The 24,229-nt window shown below is 39.3% G+C and overlaps 1 protein-coding gene across 5 annotated transcripts in view; it reads right to left on the reverse strand.

Annotated features, from left to right (window-relative positions):
• EXOC6 (exocyst complex component 6) overlaps positions 1–23,952 on the reverse strand; it is a 146,555-nt gene extending 122,603 nt beyond the window's left edge. Inside the window, exons 1-3 of one of the 5 annotated variants that reach the window (XM_070432693.1) lie at positions 15,589–15,676; positions 13,599–13,704; positions 12,614–13,279 (exon numbers count right to left, since the gene is read on the reverse strand). In XM_070432693.1, coding sequence (XP_070288794.1) covers positions 12,614–12,687 — 74 coding nt within the window. In that variant the 5' untranslated portion in view covers positions 12,688–13,279; positions 13,599–13,704; positions 15,589–15,676. Of the gene's footprint in view, positions 1–12,613; positions 13,280–13,518; positions 13,705–15,588; positions 15,717–23,749 lie in introns of those variants that run through there. The other 4 variants (XM_070432692.1, XM_070432694.1, XM_070432696.1 and 1 more) reach the window with 4 other exon arrangements.
• Between the last annotated feature and the right edge of the window lie 277 nt (positions 23,953–24,229).

The raw sequence follows: 24,229 nt of genomic DNA on the forward strand, positions 1-24,229 counted from the left end.
ATGCACCCCACCTGGAAGAAATCGTGACCTCGTGGTTCATAGGTCCACGCTCAAGCACTGAGAAACAGCATATCTTAAAGGATCATACATTCTGTCAAAGCATCAAGATCAAGCAAAGCCCAAAAAAAAGGATGATTTTCCCTATGTTTCTGATGCTGAATTTTACTTGACTTGTTTGCCTCTATGTGCAAATTCTGTGACTTGTTTTCACTAACAGTATCCTGTTTCCATAGGAAAGTGCAGTTTGTTAGTTAACATTAATTACTTCCTATAACTAAGGTTGATATTCTGTAATATTCACATTAACACTCACTGTAATTCTGGATAACAACACAGTACAATGATAATCGTTAATGGACATCCACTATGGTGAAACCTGAATCGACAATCAGCTAACACAGATTGGCAATAGACTTCCTCCTTCCTGTTTTTACACTCCTAACCAAGGAGACAATGCTTCCTGTTGACTTTGTGCTACTTGTTAAAATGAAAAATATGAGAAATGGAAACATCCAAAACATAAAAATGTATCTGTCTTCTAGGATAATAAACTGAATTGCTAGATAAAATTTAATTTTAAAAACAAACCATTAAACAGATTAATGAATGCAGATGTAGACTAATTCCCCAGAAGATTTTAGAAAATTAAACAAGAATATTAAATTGTCTAAAGTAGATCTAATGTGCAGTTTGCCTAATAGCTTAAGAGATGATCTATATATTCTACCAAAGTCCTTTACAGGAGTATTAATCTACAATTAAAGGAGAAATTCTCTTAAGAATTGACTTTTCAGCAAAACAACAGTTAAAAACAAACAAAAAAACCCCACTATTCACCATGGAAAATAAAACAGAAAATTAATCAATATTTATATACCCATTACTTTAGTGACAAACTTTCACAGAACAGAAACTACAAAAGATGAGACAAATTAATAAAAAAGGACTTCAAAACACCATTCAGTCCAAGAAAGAGCAGATGAAAAACAATATGAGGCCTTAGAAGATATAACCAACTTCATAAAGAGAGAGAAATGAATAAAACTGAGTCCTAATAAAAAAGAATCTGCTTTTTTAGGGTGAAAATTAATCACATATAAAGCCACAAATAAAACCTCAATGAATTCCAAAGAATAGGAATAATACAGATTAATCTAGCTATAATGTAATAAAACTAAAAATTATTAGCAAAATTTTAAAAATAAAAAAACCCTTCACATCTGGAATTTTTTTTAAAGCCTATTTAAAAAATTGTTGTTGGATCCCCTGGACAGAGTCACTCAACTGGTTGGAGTGTCACCCCATGCACTGAAAGGTTGCCAGTTTAACTCCAAGTCAAGGCACATACCTGGGTTGCAGGTTGGATTTCCAATCGAGGTGGGTACAGAAGTCAACCTATTGATGTTTATCTGTCTCTGTCTCCTTCTCTCTCCCCTTCCTCCCTCCTTTCCTCCCTCCCTCCCTCCCTCTCTCCTCATTCCTCTCTCTAAGCATGTCCTCAGGCGAGGATTTTTTTTTTTAAACTGTTGGATAAAAGGAAAATACAAAAATAAAATAGCAGAATTTCTTTAAAATTCAAATTAAAAAACATGTCAGAATATGTGAAATAAAGCTAGCGTAATCATCAGAGGAAAACTTATAGCATTAAATAATTACATCAATAAAATAAATGAACCAAATACAAAAAGCTGGAAAAGAATAAAATAAATCAGAAGAAATAAATCATTAAAGATAAATGCAGTACAGAATGTCTTAGAAAACAGAAAATTAATGGAATAAATAAATTTAAAAATCAACAAAACAGACAAACCACCATCTAATCTTAAAACAAAGGAAGGAAAATGAGTAAAATCACAAATACCCATCATCAGAACTGACAAGGGGGATGAAGCGATTATAACATAAGACTATTATTTGCATAACTGTACTCTAATAAATTTGAAAGTCTAAAAGAGAACATTATCACAGAAGAACTAAAGAAAAGTTACAAGGCACTCCCACACAAAGAAAAGGCATAGGCCCAATTGATTTCATGGGGTAACTCTAACAAACCTTTAAATATCAGATAAGCCCTGGAGGATGTGCTCAGTGATTAGAGTGTCAGCCCACACACCGAAGGGCCTTAGCTTTGATTCCCAGTTAAGAGCACATACCTGGGTTTCAGAATTGTTTCCTGCCCCCTAGTTGGGGCATGTGAGGAGGCAAACAATCCATGTGTCTGTTTCACATGGATATTTCTCTCCCTCTCCCCCTCCTTCCTCCCTTTCACTATCTCTGAAAAGCAATGGAAAAAATAGACTCTGGTGAGGATTAACAAAAGAAATAAAAATAAAAATCAATAATACAGTGCTATTTATAGTATTTCCAGGGTAGTAAAAGAGAACTTCCATTTCCTTTCATGAAACGAGCATAACATTTATTTGAAGACCTGAAAAAGACTGCACCAAAAAAGAAAACTACAAACCAATCTCACTTACATCAACGCAAAAAATAAATAAATAAAAATCTTTAAAAGCAAATTCCCTATCAGAGTCCAACAGCACACTAAAAGAGCAATTCATCATTACCAAGTGGGATTTATTCTATGAATACAGAAACAATTCAATAATAGGAAATGCATTAATAAACTCAATCACAGAAGGCAAAGAAGAAAAATTGTATGACCATCTCCACAGATGCAGAAAATACATCTGAAAAAAATTCAGTAGTCTTTCATGTTAAAAACACTAAATAAAATAGGTATTAAAGGATATTTCCTCAGCAAAACAAAATATAAATACCTCAGCCCAAACACCAGAGTTCTCTTTAATGAGGAAACACTAACGGCTTTCCTGTTAAAGTCAGGAAAAAGATAAAGATGCCGTCTCAACTATTGTGTTGCAATTAAGCTATGAAGTTAAACTAGACAAAGCAATCTACAGTGTAAGAAGTGGAAAGGAAGAAATAAAGTTATTTCTAAATACAGATTATACAATTACATTTCTGGAGACCCATAGGAACCAACGGGAAAAAATTACTACAGGTAAGAAAATTTAATAAAAGGCTAAAAAAAATAAACAAAGATAAATCAACATTCATATATATAAGCAAAAAACAATTAGAAGACATAATGTAAGAAAAGATCCAATTAAAAATAACAACAAAAAATACACAAAATCTTATGAAATTCTAAAATTTATTTGTGGAAAATTAACTCTCCTGAAAGACATAACATGCTCTTAGATATGAAGACTGCATCATCAAGAGGTCTGTTCCCCCTAATTATTTATAAATTTAACTCAATACAATAAAGTATCATGAGAATTTGTCTAGAGCAAGACAAGTTTATTAAGCTCATTTGGAAGAACAAGGAAGGTCATCAAGAAACCATGACAGAAAAAATACAACTAAAAGACAAAACGGACACCATCCAGAACCACAGGAAGGCTGGCTGAGTGGAAATTCTACAATTAAAAAGAAAGAGAAAAGCACACTAAGACTCAGAGGAGGTGCGGAAGTAAAGTGCAGGGGTACAGAGGCGCACGAGGAAAGGGCTAGCAACTGAAGACGCGGTTGTCTTTTTCAATCGGGAGGGAGTCTCAAGCTCCCGCTGCTCTGAACTCCAGTTCTGGGCGAGTCTCTGGGGACCCAGACTCATACAGGGAGAAACTGGACTGTCTGGCATCGGGTGGAACTTGAAGGTGGCTTTCTCTCAGAGGCTCTTGCAGCGATTACCGGGACACTGAGACCTGGGGCCTCTTAGGGCAAGGCTGAGGATCGGCCATAGCTGTTTGGTCCGCCCTGTTGATTTCCTGAGACCGCGCCCCACCCAAGCTGTGTGCAGAGGCTTTTGCATACGAATGCCCTCGCCCTTTGCAATCTGAAAATTACCTAACAAACTGCGGCTGGGTCAGAGAGACCCAGAACATCTAAAAGAAGGCCAAGGCCCCACAGCAGCTTGCATTGCTTCACAGCTGGGCCTCATCTGGGCACCTCCAAACCCCAAACAAAGAAGAGGAATCTGCAGATCTCTCCGTAGCTCCTGCAGGGTAGCCTCAGGCAGAGGCTAAATTAGCACCTCCTTAGAGATCCAAGAGCCAGTGTACCCAGTGGTCAGAGTGGGACCATTCAGATTACAACTCCTGAAATCCATAAGGGACACACTCAGGGGGCAGACTCAGTGAGCACCAAAGCCCCACTGAAGCAAGTCTTGCCCCAGAAGGGCGTCTCCAGCACAGAAGTTCTCCCACCGTAGACACAGCTGATTCTCACAGCCAACTGGCCTGGAGGTCAATTCCTCCCAGTGATACCTACAACAATCAAGGCTTAACTACAACAAGACTGTGCACATAGCCCACAAAAGGATGCACCAAGAGTGTCCACCTCCGGTAATTGGGGAGGCTGAGCCACTGGGCCCTTTAGGACACCTAGCACAGAAAGCCACTCTATCAACACAGGGAAGCATAAAAAATGCGGAGACAAAAAAACAGATCACAAATGAAAGAAATGGAGGAAAGCGAACTACTGGATATAGAGTTCAAAACCACAGTTATAAGGTTACTCAAGAATCTTCTAGAAGCCACCGATAAATTTAGTGAGACCCTCCATAAATCTAGTGAGACCCTCGAGGATATGAAAAAGGACCAATTAGAAATTAAGCATACACTGACTGAAATAAAGAATATTATACAGAGATCCAACAGCAGACTAGAGGATCCCAAGAATCAAGTCAAAGATTTGAAATACGAAGAAGAAAAAACAACCAACCAGAAAAGCAAAAAGAAAAAAGAATCCAAAAATATGAAGATGGTGTAAGGAGCCTCTGGGACAACTTCAAGCGTACCAACATCCAAATTATGGGGGTGCCAGAAGAAGAGAGAGAGCAAGATACTGAAAACCTATTTGAAGAAATAATGACAGAAAACTTCCCCTACCTAGTGAAAGAAATAGACTTACAAGTCCAGGAAGAGCAGAGAACCCCACACAAAAGGAATCCAAAGAGGACCACACCAAGACACATCATAATTAAAATGCCAAGAGCAAAAGACAAAGAGAGAATCTTAAAAGCAGCAAGAGAAAAACAGTCAGTTACCTACAAGGGAGTACCCATACGACTATCAGCTGATTTCTCAACAGAAACTTTGCAGGCCAGAAAAGAGTGGCAAGAAATATTCAAAGTGATGAATAGCAAGAACCTACAACCAAGATTACTTTATCCAGCAAAGCTATCATTCAGAATTGAAGGTCAGATAAAGAGCTTCACAGATAGGAAAAAGCTAAAGGAGTTCATCACCACCAAACCAGTATTATATGAAATGCTGAAAGGTGTCCTTTAAGAAGAGGAAGAAGAAGAAAAAGGTAAAGATAAAAATTATGAACAACAAATACATATCTATCAACAAGTGAATCTAAAAATCAAGTGAATAAATAATCTGCTGAACAGAATACACTGGTGAATATTATAGACTCAGGGGCATAGAAAGGGAGTGGACTGACAATTCTTCGGGGGGAAAGGGGTGTGGGGAGTGCGGGAAGAGACTGGAAAAAAATCGTATACCTATGGATGAGGACAGTGCGGGGGGGGGGGGAGGGTGTAAGGGCAGAGGGTGTGGTGGGAACCGGGTGGAGGGGAGCTATGGGGGGGGTGGGGAAGAGGAACAACTGTAATAATCTGAAGAATAAAGATTTAATTTAAAAAAAAAGAAACCATGACAAAAAGATGAGCAATGGGGTGAGGGTAACCCTACTAGATATAGGGTATAATACAATAAAACCTCTATAATTAAAAGCAGGGAATAGCATGCAAATAGACATATAGACAATGAATAGAATAGAAAAACCAGAGATAGACCCACTGCATACAAAAATTTAATAAACGATAATGACAGCATTTCAAATTAATGTGAAAGTAATCTACTTATTAATGTTAGGATAGCTGGATTGCCATATTTAATAAAAATAAAACTGGAGCCATTCATCACCACTATACACCAGGAAAATTCAAAAAGGTACAGAAATATAAAAGTAAAAAAAATAAAACCATACAAGTACCAAAAGAAAATGTGGGTATGTTCCCCTATAACCTGGTAATATGGAAGACTTTCCTGTGACTCAAAATCCAGAAGCAAAAAGGGGAAAGACTGATGAATATTTTGTTGATAAAAATGAAAAACTTTTGCATGGCCAAAAAAAAAGGGGGTGGGGGTAAGCATCATAAAAGATAAAGTAAAAAAGAAAAAAAAAAGCTTGCAACAAGAAAAATTGTGAAAATCTTTTAAATGGACAAAAGTGATTATTGAATGTTCCATCTAGCACAGTGGTTCTCAACCTTCCTAATGCTGCGACCCTTTAATACAGTTCCTCATGTTGTGGTGATCCCCAACCATAAAATTACTTTCGTTGCTACTTCATAACTGTAATTTTGCTACTGTTATGAATCGTAATGTAAATATCTGATATGCAGGATGTATTTTCATTGTTGCAAATTGAACATAATTAAAGCATAGTGATTAATCACAAAAACAATATGTAATTATATATGTGTTTTCCGATGGTCTTAGGCGACCCCTGTGAAAGGGTCGTTCGACCCCCAAAGGGGTCCCGACCCACAGGTTGAGAACCCCTGATCTAGCATATCCTTGTAGGTCAGTGGTCGGCAAACCGCGGCTCGGGAGCCACATGCGGCTCTTTGGCCCTTTGAGTGTGGCTCTTCCACAAAATACCACGTGCGGGCGTGCACGTACAGTGCGAAGTTGACTTAAAACTTTAAGTAAAGTTTATTAAGTTAATTTTAGGGAACGTTGTGGAGTGAAAGAAGATGTAGTGTCGAGGATTGAGAAAGGTATGTTGAGATGGTTTGGACATATAGAGAGGATGAACGAAAGGAGATAGAACGAAACAAGTATACAAGACGAGTGTGGATGGGAGAGTGGAAGGGGTCGACCTCAGCGAATGTACCTCAATCAGATTGAGGACGTTTTTAGCAAAGGCCAGCTTAGGAGTACCCTAATTAAGTTAATAACAATGTACCTACCTATATAGTTTAAGTTTTAAAAATTTGGCTCTCAAAAGAAATTTCAATCGTTGTACTGTTGATATTTGGCTCTGTTGACTAATGAGTTTGCCAACCACTGTTCTAGGTTATCTGTGCCTTGCATTATCTTTGGGCTATTTTACAACTCTATAAATTATAGAAAACTGATGTGTTATTCTTTTCTATAGAAATACAAACATTTTGGCCTATGGAATGAAATTATTACCCTGGTGATACTGACCAATTATGTGCCTATTACAAATCTATTTCAGCATTCCCAAATGTCTATATTGTTTTTTGCCATTACCTTTGAAAGAGTTGTAACATCTTTCGGGTTACCTCATTAATTAATAAGTTAAATAAAATCTTAGGCATGCATTAATTTTATATTTGTATGAGGGTCATGATTTTCCTTTTTTGAAAATTATCTTTTAATAGTTTTGTAGGTTTCACTAAGATGCCCAGCAGATTCACCTGACAAAGCCAAGAAACTGCATTGCTAGAGAATTGTACCTCATGGACTACTTAAGCTTAGGCACTTGGCTCCCAGAAGTAAAACCCAAGTGGCAATATACATTTAACTTTACTGACTATTTCTCTGAGGGGTTTTTTCCCTCTCTACAGATTGTATGTTTTGGCTTGGTTTCTAAGAATGTGGTTTTATGGTTTGACCATTTATTTAATGATCCCTCTACATCAGGGGTGGGGATCCTTTTTTCTGCCAAGGGCCATTTGGATATTTATGACATCATTCATGGGCCATACAAAATTATAAACTTAAAAAATAGCCTGCTGTATTTGGTTAAACATTTAATTAACTCATCCCTAATGCCTTGGCAGGGCCAGACCAAATGATTTCTTGGGCTTTATATGGCCTGCGGGCCAGATGTTCCCCACCCCTGCTCTACATGGATGACAGAGATCTCTTGGATAAAAGATAAAAGACACTTTGGTTTGTTAATCTTTTTTGTTTGTCTTTTTGTCTATCTTGAGCTCAAATCAGTTAAGAATTTCATAACTACCAAGAACAGGTCTTTGATATCTGAACAAATGAGGTTATTTTTTTTTTAATCTTTACAACTCATGTCTCTTGACCTGTGGGTGAAATGAAAAAAAAACCACAAAGTTATAATGCTCTGTATCAGTAACTCAGAAAGACTTTTACCTCTTATTGTGTGTGACAAATCAAATAACTTATCTCCAGAGGGTATTAGTAATTTAGATTTTAAAGTCTCTTAGTTAAAAGAACTGTTCTAACTGGCTTATTGGTTAAAAAAAAAAAAAAAAAAAAGTACGCCTATGACTGGCCAAAGGTCAATTTCCGGTCAGGGCACTTGCCCGGGTTAACGGCTTCATCCCTAGTGTGGGGCGTACAGAAGGCAGCCAAGTCAATGATTCTGTCTCATCACTAATGTTTCTCTCTCTCTCCCTCTACTTTCCTCTCTGAAATCAATAAAAATATATTTTTTAGGTACGCATATAAATGGAATATTTATAAAATTCCCAGAAAATAAGAAAATTGATCTTCTAATACCTTAAATATGCTAGACTTTTTAAAAAAATATTCTTCTTACAGGAATTAAGGAACATTTTAAAAATCCAACTTCACATAATTAATGATTAAAAATGTAAATTTGTGTTCAACTAAGTTGAATCATTATCCTGACAAACTTTTTATTTGAACAGGTATTAAAGACAATTTCCAAGATTTTTAGGTAACTTAAAACCTTGACATTAAATTAATAATCTTAGAAGACTGATTACTAAGCATAATTAAGTTTATATACTTTTGCTTCTTATTTTTATACTAGAGGCCCGATGTACGAAATTCATGCAAGGGGCTCGGCCCCCACCACCATGGCGGCTGCCTCTGCCTCAGCCCCCACCGCTGCGGCTTCATCCGGAAGGTCATCGGAAGGATGTCCGGAAGGACATCAGTCTAATTAGCATATTATGCTTTTGTTACTATAGATACTATAGAGAAGCTACAGTTTGGGATATATTGAGAGAGTTCATATTTGCCACTTTAAGAACATGTAAATGGGATGTTTGTGTTTGTAGAAAGATGAATTATGTAGCTCATGAGTTTTGCTAGTCTGATAAAATGTTTGTGTACAACGGACATTTCTCAATGTTCTATCTCAGTGTTTCAATGTGAATATAAATTAGTTACTTTGGTTAAAAGTTTAAATCATTACCAGTGGTTAAAATTATACTAGGAAAAATAGTGACAGAGAAAGACAATTGTGTGTGTGCTTTTGTTTTTCAAGGAAAAAGAGTAGTTCTGTCCTAAAACAGTCATTCTCAATTTTTTAAATCTCTTTTACCCTCTCAAAACTTATTAAGAATTCCTAAGAGCTTTTTTATTCATGTGGATTATAACTATCAATATTTACATTAAAAACTAAAACTGAGATTTTTTTTTAATTATTGATTCATTCAATTGAAAGCATTATTTGAAAATACTTCCAATCTCACAGATCTCTAAGAAAGAGCCAGTGATCTAAAGCTAACTGTTTATTTCAGAATATGAAAGAACACAATAAAGGACAAAATATGGAAAATGAATTGTATTTGCCTTGGTTTACAATACCGGAGTCATTTCAATAGCTGCAGAAAAAGGACCTGACAAAATTCAACACTCTTTCATAATAAAAATACTCAACAAACTAGAAGAGAAGGGAACTTCCTCAACCTGATAAGTAGCATCTATGAAATTCCCACAGCAGTGTATAAGAGTGCCAGTTGTCCCACATTCCAATCAAACAGTCCAATATCAAGGTAGTTTAATGTTGTAGTTTTAATTTGCATTTTTCTAACAACTATTGATGTTAAGCATTTTTTCATATGCTTATTTGCCCTCTGTGTACCTTTTATTGTGACATATCTGTTCAAATCAGTTTCCTATTTTTAATAAGGTTTTCTTATGTCTTAAAGACTTATACATTCTGGACTCCATTTTTTTAAATCAGATATGTGATTTGCAAACATTTTTCTCGCCATTTGTGGCTTGTCTTTTCATTCCCTTAGGAGTCTCTTTGAAAACCAGATATTCTCAATTTTGAGGAAACACAATTTATTAATTTTTCTTTTATGTATTATGCTTTTGGAATAGTATCTAAGAAATCTTTGCCAAACCCACATTTTCTCCTATGGTTTCTAAGAGTTTTATAGTTTTGCATTTTATATTTGAAATGCATTTTGAGTTAATTTTTAAATATGATGCAAAGTTCACTATTTTATATATGGATATCCAATTATTCCACCACCATTATTTTTAAAAACTATCTTTTTCTAATTAATTACCTTTGCTTCTTTGTCAAAAATTAACTGACTAGCCCTAGCCGATTTGGCTCAGTTGATAGAGCATCCACTTGCGGACTGAAGGGTCCCGGGTTCAATTAGGGTAAAGGGCACGTACCTCAGTTGCAGGCTCCTCCCCAGCCCAGGCCCTGGTCAGGGCACGTGCAGGAGGCAACAAATTGATGTGTTTCTCTCGCATTGATATTTCTGTCTTTCCCTCTCTCTTCCACTCTCTCTAAAAATCAATAGAAAAATATCCTCAGATGAGGATTTTTAAAAAAAATTAACTGACCAATCGTATGAATCTATTTATGGAGTCTCTATTCAGTTTCTACTTGTCTATATTGATGCTAGTACTATATACTGCCTTGATTACTCTAGCTTTATAGTAAGTCTTTCAACCAGGCAGTATACATCTTCCAGCTCTGTTAGGGGGTTGTTGTTTTTTTCCATGTTACTTAGGCTATCCTAGATCCTTCGCATGTCCTTGTGAACTTTAGAATCAGCTTGTCAATTTGTATACACAAATACAAAAAAATCCTCCTGGATTTTTATTGCAATTTCCTTGAATCTAAAGATCAATTTGGAGAAAACTGACATCTTAACAATATTGAGTCTTCTGATACATGAATTCAGCATATGTGTGCACTTATGTATTTAGGTCCTCTTTAGTGTCTACCAGCAACATTTTATAGTTTTCATGTACAAGTCTTTCACATCTTTTGTCAGATTTATCTTATAAGTATTTCATATTTTTTATATCAATTTTGAATTTCAATTTCATTGTTCCTTGCTAGCATATAGAAACACAACTGGTTTTTGCACATTAATATTGTATCCTACATCCTTGCTAAATTCACTTATCAGTTCTAGTAGCTTTTCTAGATTGTATATGATTTTCTCTAGAAATAATCACATTGTCTAATCTACTTTTTGTCTTATTATACTGGCAAAGACCTTTAGCACAGTAGTGAATGAAAGCGGTGCAAATGAACATCCTTGCTTTAGTCTAGTCCTCCATCATTAAGTACAATGTTAGTTATAAGTTTTTCATAGATGCCCTTTTTCAGGCTGAGAATTTCCAACCCTAGTGTCTGATGGGTTTTATCAAAAATGAATGTTAAATTTCTAGATGCTTTCTCTGCTTCTACAAATTTTCTTTTTTTTGCTTAATATGGTGAATTACATTGATTGGTTTTTCAAATGTTAAGCCAACGTGCTTTCTTGAACTAAATCCCATTTGATCACAATGTATTATTCTTTCTATATATTGCTGGATTTAACTTGCTAAAATTTTGTTTCGAGTATTTTTATCTGTGTTTATATTGGTCCATAGTTTCCTTTTCTAGAACTGTCTCTCTTTAGTTTTGTATCAGGTTAATGTTGACCTCAAAATGAATTGAGAAATAATCCCTCCTCTTCCATTTTTCTGGAAGAATTTTAATAGAATTGGTATCAATTTTTCCTTAAATGTTGTAAAATTCACCAGTAAAGCCATTTGGGCCCGGATGGCTTGGGGGGAAGTTTTTATTTATTTATTTTTTAAATATATTTTATTGATTTTTTACAGAGAGGAAGGGAGAAGGATAGTTAGAAACATCCATGAGAGAGAAACATCGATCAGCTGCCTCCTGCACACCCTCTACTGGGGATGTGCCTGCAACCAAGGTACATGCCCTTGACCGGAATTGAACCTGGGACTCTTCAGTCCACAGGCCGACGCTCTAGCCCAGTGATGGCGAACCTATGACACGCGTGTCAGAGGTGACACGCGAACTCATTTTTTGGTTGATCTTTCTTTGTTAGATGGCATTTAAATATATAAAATAAATATCAAAAATGTAAATCTTTGTTTTACTATGGTTGCAAATATCAAAAAATTTCTATGTGACATGGCACCAGAGTTAAGTTAGGGTTTTTCAAAATGCTGACACGCCAAGCTCAAATGGTTCGCCATCACTGCTCTAGCCACTGAGCCAAACTGGTCAGGGCTGGGGGAAGGTTTTATACAGCAAATTCAACTTATTTAATCGATATAGGTCTATTCAGTAATTTATTCTTAAGTGAGCTTTGTTTTTTAAATGTTTTTATTGACTTTTAGAGAGAGAGGAAGAGAGAGGGAGAAAGAGAGAAACAGAAACATTAATGTGATAGAATATTGGTTGGTTGCCTCTCATACACAACCTGACCAGGGAGTGAACCCACAACTTGGGCATGTGCCCTGAGCAGGAATCAAACCGGCAACCTTTCAATGCATGGGACATGCTCAACAAACTGAGACACACCAGCCAGGCTTACGTGAACTGTGATGGTTTGCATCTGTCAAGGAATGTCTTCCAAGTTATCAAATGTACTGACATGAAGTTGTTCATAATATTCCTTTATTCTCTTTTTTAATATCTGTAGAATCTGTAGTGATGTAATCTCTCTCATTCCTGACATTCCTATTGGGAATTTGTAATTCTTGATCACTGGTATCTTCTCATTTTCTTCCCTAAAGTTTCATCAATTTTACTGACCTCAAAGACCCAGGTTTTGGTTTCAATGATTTTCTCAAATGTTTCTTCTATTTTCTGTTTCATTGATTTCCACTCTAATGTTTATCATCTCCTTTCTTTGGCTTTTTTGGATTTCATTTGCTCTTCTTTTTCTAGGACAGGTGTTCAGTGCTTAAATTTCTCTCTAAGTATTGCTTTAGTTGTATCACACAAATTCCAATATGTTGCATTTTCATTTTATTCAATTCAAAATACTTTCTAATTTCTCTTCTGATTTCTTCTTTCACCCATGGGTCATTTAGATTGTTATTCAGTGTCCAAATATTTGGGGATATTCCAGAGTTTTCTATGATTGACTTCTAATTGAATTCCATTGTGGTCAAATAACCATAATATATGCAAGGCACTGTGAAGAGTGTATACATGCTTTTCATTTAATCATCTGGCTTCCCCCACAAAGCCAGATCTATAAAAAAAAAAAAAAAATGAATAAAGAAAAGGTCAGGCTAAAAAAGTCTGCCACAGAGAAAAATAAGAACAACATAAGCCTACAGGCCAGATAACAGATAACTAGGAAATAACAACAAAAATTAATCTTAATGCTGAAATATTTATGAATTAATTTATGTCTAAGATTTGCTTCAAAATAAGCCAGAGTAAGGGAGAATGGATAGGAGGAAAGATCAAAGGAGATTGGCTACAAACCCAGCTGGTGTGGCTCAGTGATTGAGCATTGACCCAGGAACCAAGAGGTGGCTGGTTCGATCCCCAGTCATGGTACATGCCTGGGTTGCAGGCTCAATCCCAGTGGCAGCCATGCAGGAGGCAGCCGATCGATGATTTCCTCTCATCAATGTTTCTATCTCCTTCTCCTTCTCCTTTTATCTCCCTCTAAAAATCAATACAAATATATTTTAAAAAACAAGAGACTGGCCACTTGAACTGAAGCAAATGGGTTCATGGTGCTTCATTACACTATTTTACTTTTAAAACATTTCAATTTTACTATAATAAAAGATTTGTTATAATTTAATATTAGTACTTCACTCAAAAAAACCTAGGTGAAAATAGTAGTAGCTTAAATGCTTTTCAAGAAAAAGAACTGGTAGCAGTGGCTTCTATGTGTGTGGAGAGAGCTTATAAATGAGAGATGACAAGTGTATAAATAGAATAAGTATGAGTCACTGGAGTTAAAGAAAAGAGCGTGGGCTGCAACAAAGTGAGCAGGTGACACAATTGTCCAGCAAAACAGAACAGAGTAACATATAAATATAAATATTCTATTGTGACACAAAAGTTTCTCAATATACTTCAAAATTTTCTTCTAAGTTCATTTCATCTTTTTTCACGGATACTGCTTCGCACAATTCCCCAAGATGAAGCATCTCCTTCATAACCAACACTGTTTTCAAAAATGGGCTGCTGTGTTAACTATACCACATAATGTATTCTTTCAGTTTCACCAGGCAATAAAGAAAACAAAGCTTCCTTTTAATGTGTGATTTCTTCTTTCATTGCCAGATGTAGTTTTATGAAAAGAATGAAGTTGGAAAATTAAGGAAATGCACTAACCATGCTTATCATATCACAGGAAGAACACCATGAGAACAAAATGTACCGGGTGCCTGCCATCCCAGTGAGCTCGGTGTTGGGGATACAGCAGTGAATAAACAAGCCCCTGATGCCCTGGCCTTTCTGGGCATCTAAACCTCCACCCCCACCCAGGCTATGAATAAGGAAACGGAGGTCCAGAAAGGTTACGTGCTTCCTGCCCGTGACTGCACACTTTGTGATGGGATGAGGGCAAAACCCGGGTCTCCGGACACACTCGCAGCGCAAGGTGCGTTTGCAGTATGACTTGAACCGGTTTCACTTTACATTACATCCACGGGTCCACAAACCATAAGTCCACTCCACTCCTAGCAAGTGCATCCCTTAGAAAACAATCATGATAAAGCACAACCCGCCCTAGGTCCCCGAAGGGAGTCATCACTTCACTGTCATCGCTGCAAAAGACAAGCCTTGCATGTAAAAGGCACTTATTCTTGACGAGGGTGCCTAACCTCATCGAATAGATCGGTACGGTGTCCGGCTGAATATTCTACTATCAGGGCAGCAGGTAGTCCGTCTGGAATAGTCCCTACCTGGTAACTATTTTTAAAAGGTATCCTTTTGTAAAAAAATAAAAATAAAATAAACGGAAAATGTCATGCAAAATTAATGACACTTCCGTAAATAAGTAAGAGCGTGGCCGGGTGAACCCACGGTCACCGCAGCGCGTGCCCGAGCACCGGCTCCTCCTCTCTAGCCCACGCGCCCTCGCGCCCACTCTGGGATGAGGACGCCGGCGTCTCCCGCTCAATTTCAACGCTCCCCCGCCCCGGGCAGCCGGCCGCCGGGGTTCCCAGCAGCGCGCGCCTCCGCGCATCAGTCACGCCCGCCAGCAGAGGTGAACCTTCGCTCCCGGCCCGCCCGCGCCCTCCGCCGGGCAGGCCCGAGGCCGGGAGGCAAACGCAGGGCGGCAAACGCAAGACGACCCCGCGGCTCGCAGGGTCCGAGGCACTGCGACAGCCACACCCACCGCCTGCGCGGTCACAGCTCCCGCGGCTGAGGCCCGCCGCGCCTACAGGTGCAGCCGCCAGTTCGGCCCCGCCCCAGCCGGGCCGGGGTCCCAGACCTCCGCCTGCGCGCGCACCACCTGTCGGGCGACCCGCCCCGCGCCTGACGAGAGGCCGGCGGGGGCCGCTCGGGGTCCCGCGGGGATGAGAGCTTTACCGGAGAGTGGGCCCCACGCAGGCGGTGTCGGTGCTCTCGATCTCCTGCAAGATGCGCTCATGCTCCGGGACGTTGCCTATCCCCTCGCCGCTCTCCGCCATCTTGGCTGGCAGCTGGGGAGCCGGCGAGGCGCGCCCCCGGGCGGGCGGCGGGAGCTAGCGGCGCGCGGCCCGAGCGCGAGGGGCGGGGCAAGGGGCGGGGCGGGAGCGGGGGCGCGCGTGCGCACCGCCCAGCCGGGGATCCGCGCACCTGCACGTTCCCCAGGCCACGAGGCTGCGCGGACGGCGAGGACGGGAGGCGGGTGCCCTCGTGCTCAGCCCCGCCACTTGCCCCAGTGACGGTCTGTGACCAGCCCGCCTTTAACACAGTTAACATCTATCCTTGTTCTCTGTGTGCCGGACCCGCTGCTGCGGCAAATAGTCACCCTCAACCTGCAGGAAAAGCGACGGAAAAGTTTAACCAGGAGACCTGATGGGCTCTGGGCGGTGGAGAGTCAGAAAAGGGAAAAACGTGCACTCATGAAAAGCAAAACTGTGTTCGGGCATAATGTTTATTTTAGGAATGACCCGGGAAAATCCCAGCGGAGACCAGGACGGCCGCTCTGGTTGGATTTACGTCCCGGCCCACAGGAAGTTGGCAGAGGCCACTCAACTTGGAAGTAAATTATAAGCGCCAGGAAAATTAAATGACGGAGAACTGTGACACTTGATGGCAAAGATGCAAGAGGCGCCCAGGGGCAATGCTTGATTTCCTGCCAAAGCCCTTGAATCCGAGTGCCCCCCGTTGCTGGGATGAGGATGGTGGAAGTCTTTGAGAGGAGAGGTCATCGGAGACAGGAGAAGAGAGGAGGGTGGCTTGCGCGAAGGTGCTAGAGTCTAAGAGTCCTGTTTAATGACGTTTGTGGGACGCTGAGTAAACCAGTTGGTCATGACTAAAGCAGAGACTGAGGAAGTTTAATCAGGAAGAGTGCAAACCTAGCCCTGAAGGACAACTGTTTTCTGGCCTCCATTAATCCAGGGCGCTGAACTTCCCTTTGAGGCAACGAAGCCCTTTACTATCCAGCTGGGTAACGCAGCCCCGTCAGTGAGCTTTTCCTAGAAGCCTATCTCGTCCTCCCCCCGACAAAAATCCTGGGAGGTGGTATATTGTATAACAGTTAAAAGCATGAGCTCTGAAGACAGGCATCCTCAGTGTAATTCCTTGCACCTTCACACTTCACAGCGGGGTGGCCTTGGACAAGAACCTAATCTCTTTATATTCCAGTCTCCCCATCTGTAAATGACACTAGATGCAATTTGGCACATTTATCCATTCCACCAACAACTGTTTTAAGAGTTTGCACTTGTTTTGAGAACATACATTTGGGAATTTTATTTGTTTTTGTACACTTGGCACCCAGGGAACCAAAATACCACTGACTCAGCACATGCAGGCTTGGAAGACCAAGGAAGCGCTACTATTGCCAGCTGCTCATTGTACCAGAAACCCCATCCCAAGCCTGTTTCCATGGTCTTGATGGCACAGAAGTCAGATCATCTCTGAGAAATCCCACTTTCTTTGAGCTGCAAGAATATGCAGAAACAAACAAAAATCTCTTCCTAAGTTCACCAACAGTCACACCATGTTAAGGTCCTTACGTTCAGGGAGACTTTTTTTTTAATTTTGCAATTCCCTATAGTTCCTCATAGAGTTCTGCACATAGCTAAGAGAAAACTGGAAGGGTTTTGAAACCAGACAATACTGAAGCTCTGAAGCCGTTGGAAAGAGGTCAGGATGGGTTGGAAAGGAGCATTCCAAACAGGTCTGAGCATAAGTCAAGAGTTTGACTAATCTGTAATTGGTAACAATTAGAAAGTAGGACAATATCAAATTGTAAAAAGTTAATTTCCTCAAACTTGTTCTTTATACATTGACATTAAATATAATATCATATAATGTGGCTGTATTCAGTTACCTTAATAGAAATCCATAGCACTAATAGAAAATATTGCCTCAAATTCCCTAATGCCCGCTTTTATAAAGAGCTTCAATGCAAGAAACAATATTTAAAGACTTTGGTCAGAAGATATCAACTTCATCCATTCCTCTGCTTATTTAAAATTTTACCCTTGGGTCAAGCCAAATCCCTCTATCCCAGTGTTTTGGCCCTTCCTGCCACTAAATTTTGTTATTTAGTAAAAAACAAAATTTTTTTCTTAGCTGATTGCCTTTCCAATTACTGGGGCACCATCGCCTGGTGTTAGCACATCTGAATTGCAGGTTCAGCTCTTGAGAGAGCAAAATAAACTGTTTGAAAATTGAAACTGAAACACAAGAAATGAAGACAAATTTTGTGCCTTGCTATAAAGAGAATAGAAAGCCAGTTGCCTCTGCAGGAAATGGCAGACTATCCTAGCTAAGTTGATATGCACAGCCAAAATTCATGGCTCTGAAGAGGAAAGCAAGGTGAGAAGAGGGGGGCATATGGCACGGGGCAGCTTCTTATTTGGCACCTGTCTCCTGACAGGGCATTCCTTTCCTGGGCATTCATTACCCAGACCACACCCCCTTCTCTTCACCAATCCTGCCACCATCTACCCAGCTCCAGATGCCCCTGTCCTGGGAAGCCAGCCCTGCTCATGCACTCCTCACTCCTAGCCTGTTTCAACACCTACCCATAGAGATTGCCTCACCATAAGCAGCAGTATTTTCCCTGCAATTCAAGAAGGGAGGAAGTCCATATACCACTTCTCCTTCTGAAGCAGCTTTTGCTGGTTCACTTTGTGACTTCTGACAGTTCCGTTAGTACCTGAAGATTTTTGCTAAGATTAAAGCTGAATATCCTAAATAACTGTGTAAATTTTAACCATGGACATAGATATAACAAATGTGTTCCCCTCTCCCCCAAAAAAAGCCTGTTCTAAAGTGATACATTTCTAAAGACTCTAAAGTTAAGTATTTCAGCTATAGGCCAAAATAAATGCCATAATAGCTATTTATTGAGCACTATTTGCTAAGCCCTAAGACCTTTATATTATCTAATTTAGTCTTTGCTAATTGAATTAGTACTTTAATTGGTAATTAAGTTAGTACTAGTTTTACTAAAATCTAATTTAAATCCTGTGGGTTTGGTACTTTTACTATCTCCAATTCAATCTGAAGTAACTGAGACTTACAGAAATTAAGCCACTTGTCCAAAGCCACACAGCAGTGAGTTGGAAAAGATGGACCTATTAACCAGTTCCTGTTTTTCTCTTTAGTTAAAAAGTGAGCCCAGAAGAATGTTCCGAAGTTGTTTTACCCGAGGAATAGCTGACTTAATCAGTCTGGTCGGAGGAGGTTGGACAGTAGGAGGGCACACACGGGCAGACTGCACCTGCGTGTTGAGTTCTTTTTCAGACAGTGGGTGCTGACTTCCAGAGATCCACCCCAAATCTCTCCTCAGGACTCTGGCAGGGGAAAGACACACCAGGAAGACTGGCAGGGCAGGAGATGCATTCTGTGTCCAGTATGAAACTAACCAGTGAATTAAAGATTTCACCTGCCAATTAACTCTTAGTCATGAAGTCGCTTGTCTTCAGACTAATAACCAACCTTGGGAAGGCCCTTCCCTAAGAAGGGGGCTGTAGAAGGCAGCTGCCCTGGCATTTAACTGCTTGGGTTGGAATTCCAACTCATCTTTTACTAGATGTTGGGCCTTTGGAGAGTTACTTAACTTTTGTAAGCCTCAGTTTCTTCAAATATGAATTAGGGACAATAATAGTTCTTGGTGCACCAAGCTGTGTAGTGATTAAAGGAGGTAATATATGTGTAACGTTTAGCCCAGAGCTCAATCAACATTAGCACTGAAGACTAGGATGATCAGGCACTTATTATTAAACCAGGAAGCCCAGAATTTAGCTTCCTCTTGATAAAATAAAAATAAAACCAACACATAAATGTTCTTTTTTTAATCATTAACAAAATATCCTAACTTTGTGTCAGGGTTCTTTGAACCTGAACCTCATTTTTGCTGCATGCTCAACTGGTAGAAACTGCCTGAAATTTGTTTTCTATTGTGGAGGAGGAAATGGGTCATGTCTTTGGGTTAGACTCTTGGTTCCTGATCCACTTTAGTGAACCTCCCAGATCTTGCTTCTAATTCAAGCACCTCTTTGTTGTCCTTAGAAGTAGCGCTTATCCTTTGAGGCACATGTGGTGGTAAATAAATCACGGGTCTGACTCCATGACCAGGCACAGAAACAGCATCTGTATTGTTTACCGCCCAGCCCCGCTAATAGCTGTTAAATGAATGATCTAAATGCAGATACTTCTGACGTTAAGCTCAATGTTGCAAACGCATGTTTCATGAGGTAGGGTGCAACTCTACAGAAACATTCCCTTCCCCATTCCTGGAAACCCTGTAGCTGACTTCCTGATCTTCAGCTTCTCAACACTGCTAATATCCTTCAGATGTTTCCTAAATGGTTTCAGAGCCCTCATTGTATAATTGTAAAACTGTGCCAAAATGCTAATACTAGTAAGCTAACCCTTTCTGCGGCCTTTTAGCCACTCTTTGGGGATGTCTTGACAGCAGCACTCCTCAGCTTCTGCCTTGTTGGTGCAGTGACACCAAGTGGCCACACTCTGCAAGTGCAAGAGAGTATCTGCAGAGTCCAGGGCAGGCCTGGGAGGACTCCTGCTATAAAATTATATCCAGGAATCTGTTGTCCCACAAAGATCTGGATCCCACGGTGGAGAACAATAAAAGGAAATTTGAAATTGAAGCCAAATAAATTCAGTTTCTCTTAAATATGAGCCAGACTCAGAGAAGTTCAAATATAATTAGCCCCTGATCTGTTTATTCAGCAACCATTTCGTTGAATGATTTCTTTGTGGCAGGCTCTGTGCTAAGCTCAGACAGGGCTGGCTCATTTTTGTGGGACCTATGCAGTTGCATTGGCTTAATGCTGTGGGTGCTTGTTTACATCAATATTCTAAAGGATATATTTATTAAAGTATACTGGAATATATTTCCCAGATGTAAATTAGGCATAACAATGAGAGCTAATATTTATTAACCATTTACTATATACTAGGCAGGTGCTGTGCTAAGCTTTTCATATACATTAACCATTTGAGATTAGTTTTATTATAATCCCCATTTCAGAGTTTCAGAATCTAAGGCCCAAATCAAATAACTTAATAAAACCTAGGCCTTTGATCTTAACCAATATACTTAGCGAAATATGATTTAATAGAAATCTTACATGTTTGAAGATATAAAGAGCAAGAGCATTTTAGAACATCTACAGTTGAATTTGACCAGTTATATTTTTTAGTATGTCATCCTAAAATTTTATTGTGTATACAGTTTAGGTTGTTAGTTGCTTTTTTCTTTTTTAAATAAATGTTTTCTGTCATTTCCTAAAGGTATGTTATCTCCATTCCTAAAAACATTAAAGTCAAAGAAATAACAATATCCTGTTTGCCCTTAAACTGGTAAAACTTCACGGTCAGCTTTTGGAAAAGTGCCCGAGAGAGTCTGTGAATACAAATGTAAAACAATCATGTTATCATGAAACAATTACAAAAATTTCTTCTGGTACGTCATCTGTACAATTCCCTTTTCCTCCTATTTTCCCCACCATCTGCAGGGCTTTCTTTGGATATGTCCCCTTTCTCTACCTCCTACTAACTTCACATGCCCTTCAATGTGTCCATGATTTGCTTATCTTGGGCCCAGCTATATCAACAAGACACACTGGAACTTTTGAACCCAAATTGGTTTAGATATGCTGTAGTTTTGGAACATCCTGTAACAAGAAGGTAACAATACCCCTGCAGCACCCCACGTGGCATAATGGCTACATCCAGGTTGGTCTGGATTCATTGGAGAGCAGGTCAAATGGGTGAGGCCTGGCAGCAGGGAGTTCTAGGGTAGATCTGATAAATATTATGAACACTGCTACTGCCCTGTCCTAATACCATCGCTGCCATGACTAATTTATCAGAATCACTCTCAGCATGGGATTCAGACAACCACTACCAATGCATTGGAATTGGTGTGCTAGGTGAGACCTATTGACCATCCTTATTCAAAGAAGTTGGTAATGTTAAATGAAACTGGTACCAACAGTTTTCTTTAGTGTAGTTCCAAACGGCCATGAAGCTTACAGGGACAGCCCCGTAAAGGGAAGACCTGATAAGGAACTGAATGCCTCTAGGCCAAATGGAGGAACTGGAGGGAAAAATTAGAAAACCCAAAGAAAATGAGAAAATCCAATGGAAATTAGCATGCCGTGGCAACGCTATGAAAACAATGATGCCCAGGGCAAAAGGATTAGGGCAGCAAAACTAACTCCAGACCTCACCTGCTAGTGAGTTTCAGCCTACCAACAGGCTGACAGCCAGGAGATTTTGAATGACCAAAGCAGAGCCATGCTAGTACAATGCAAGCACTAGTAGTAGGCCTTTCTTCATATGTCTCCCTTTTAAATTCATTCACCATCTGTATGGCTAATATCCAGTTCCACTGTCCACCCTGGAATGTTACTCCTCAATTCAATTGCTATAGCTGCCTGTGATGTCTTTAATGGGTATTTTATTGGCAACATAAATAAACCAGTGGGCCCTCCAGGTCCACTGGTGGTGGTGACAGGGCAGCACCTGGGAAAAATATGTGAGCAGTCTCTACCCTTGAGGGTGATGCCGGGACAGTGCTGCGACTGCAGATCTACACTGATTTTTTTTCTCTAGGAAAACCAGGTAAAGATTGGGGATATTTGCCCTAAGAACAGAGGGTAGAGCAGATCCAAGAACCTTATAGGAAGTCAGGTCCAATGCCAGAGAAAGACTGGCTGATAGTTCCAGGGATAGAAGAAGTCTGTAGATACCGACCAGAGTGTAGGACCAGGGGAGAGATGAAGAGGGTCCAGGGTTGAGGCCAAGGCTCTGAAGCAGCCATGGCAGCAGCGGCCAAAGTAACTAACACACGTGCAGGCTCCCTTCACCCCCTACTCTTGTTTCTCTTTAGACTTCTGACCTAGCCATCAGGCAATGCACACGTTTTAGAAGGTGCTGGTATCATATAAAGTATGTTCCATGTGAAAAAAAAATTGAGTTTTCCATTAGTAAAAAGCTCTGGTTTCTTCTACCTTTGAATCAGGACATTAAAATTACTTGCCCTCCTCCACATGATGCTCAAAAAAATAAAAGTATAAAGAATAGTTATAATGGAGTTGTAAGGATTTTGCAACTGACCTACATATTGATAATCCAAGAAACAACCAATATATGTCAATGCCTACAACACTACCCTAGGCCTTTGGAAGAGATTCAAAATATACTTAATGCAAAATCAAATTTGAATACTTGGTAGAAATATATTCAGATTTAAACTGTAGTGAATTTCAAAGCACCTGGCCCTGGGACCTTTCTGAGAATGAAGAGACAACATCCCCTGGGGAAAAAAAAATCTTTTCACTTAATCTACAAATATTAGTCAACAAATATTTATTGACTGTCATGCTCACATTCAGTGATTGCCATCCCATTCTCACACAGATAGATACAGGCAGACAGGCAGAAAGAATTGAATGTTAAAAGGTGCCCTTCTAACACAAAGAAACATTGCTATTATTTCAAATCCTGTTCTTGAACTCTGCAAATTAATCCCCATATTACCAAAGAAGCTATTTTTAAGTCTTAAGTGTAAATTAAAAAATACATATCTGAGAGGTCACCAGATACTTGATCAGAAACAATACAAATAAATAGTCTGCATTTTTTTCTACAACTCACATCCACCAAACATAAATTGGTTTCATTGACATGTCTAATTTTTTTTCCATCCTTTTCACTAAGAAATAGTTTAGAGAAAACAATGGCAACTTCATAGAAATGAGATGGAATATCTATTTGGAGATGGTATGAGGCCCTTTTTGATCACTTGAAAGTCACTTCTATTTTATAAACTTGTTGTGATGAATCAGGAAACAAATATAATGCCAAAAAAAGGTGGATTACTTATTTATTGTAATTTCTCTAAGGATAAGGAAACTTTGAGATTAGGTGCACACAGAATTGTAACTATTTCTTAAAACTATTTTTTATTCTGTTATAGAGAAACGTGTAAAAAGAAGTGAATAAGACTACCTTATTGTCACTAAGGAAGAAACAATAAATTATATAGGAGCCCTACCTTAAAGTAGCTTCAATGGGTAGCTCGAAGGACTGAATCTCAGCCAGGACATTCTCGTAGGTTTGATCTGAGTCTTCTTCCAACATTGCTCCACATGCCCCTGATTTTCCAGTTGCAGACATCAGATTTCGAGTGCAATACAGTTGTAATTTATAAAAGAAAGGCAGTTTTCCTTATAATTATCATAAGGGTTCTCTGTTCAGCCAGAGTAGCCACAAAACTGAGCTCACTGTCTGACTTCAAGCTATCAAAAGCCCTGCTTCCAAGAATGTTGCACAGCTGTTGCTGTCCTGTCTCTACTTATAACATTTTACTTATTATTAACCTTGACACAGTTCAGAAAGTTCCTGCCTGATGCTTGCTATATTTACTCACTTGTTTTTCAAAGATAGTAACTACACACTTGGTTGGAATCAAAACCATTATACTATAAAAAGTTATTAAATGCAGTGGACTCGTTAGGGCACATTTTTTTGGCAC

Source organism: Myotis yumanensis, unplaced genomic scaffold (assembly GCF_028538775.1).
Source record: "Myotis yumanensis isolate MYYU_CA2020_CCGP unplaced genomic scaffold, mMyoYum1.0.hap1 SCAF_13, whole genome shotgun sequence".
Taxonomy (NCBI): Eukaryota; Metazoa; Chordata; class Mammalia; order Chiroptera; family Vespertilionidae; genus Myotis; species Myotis yumanensis.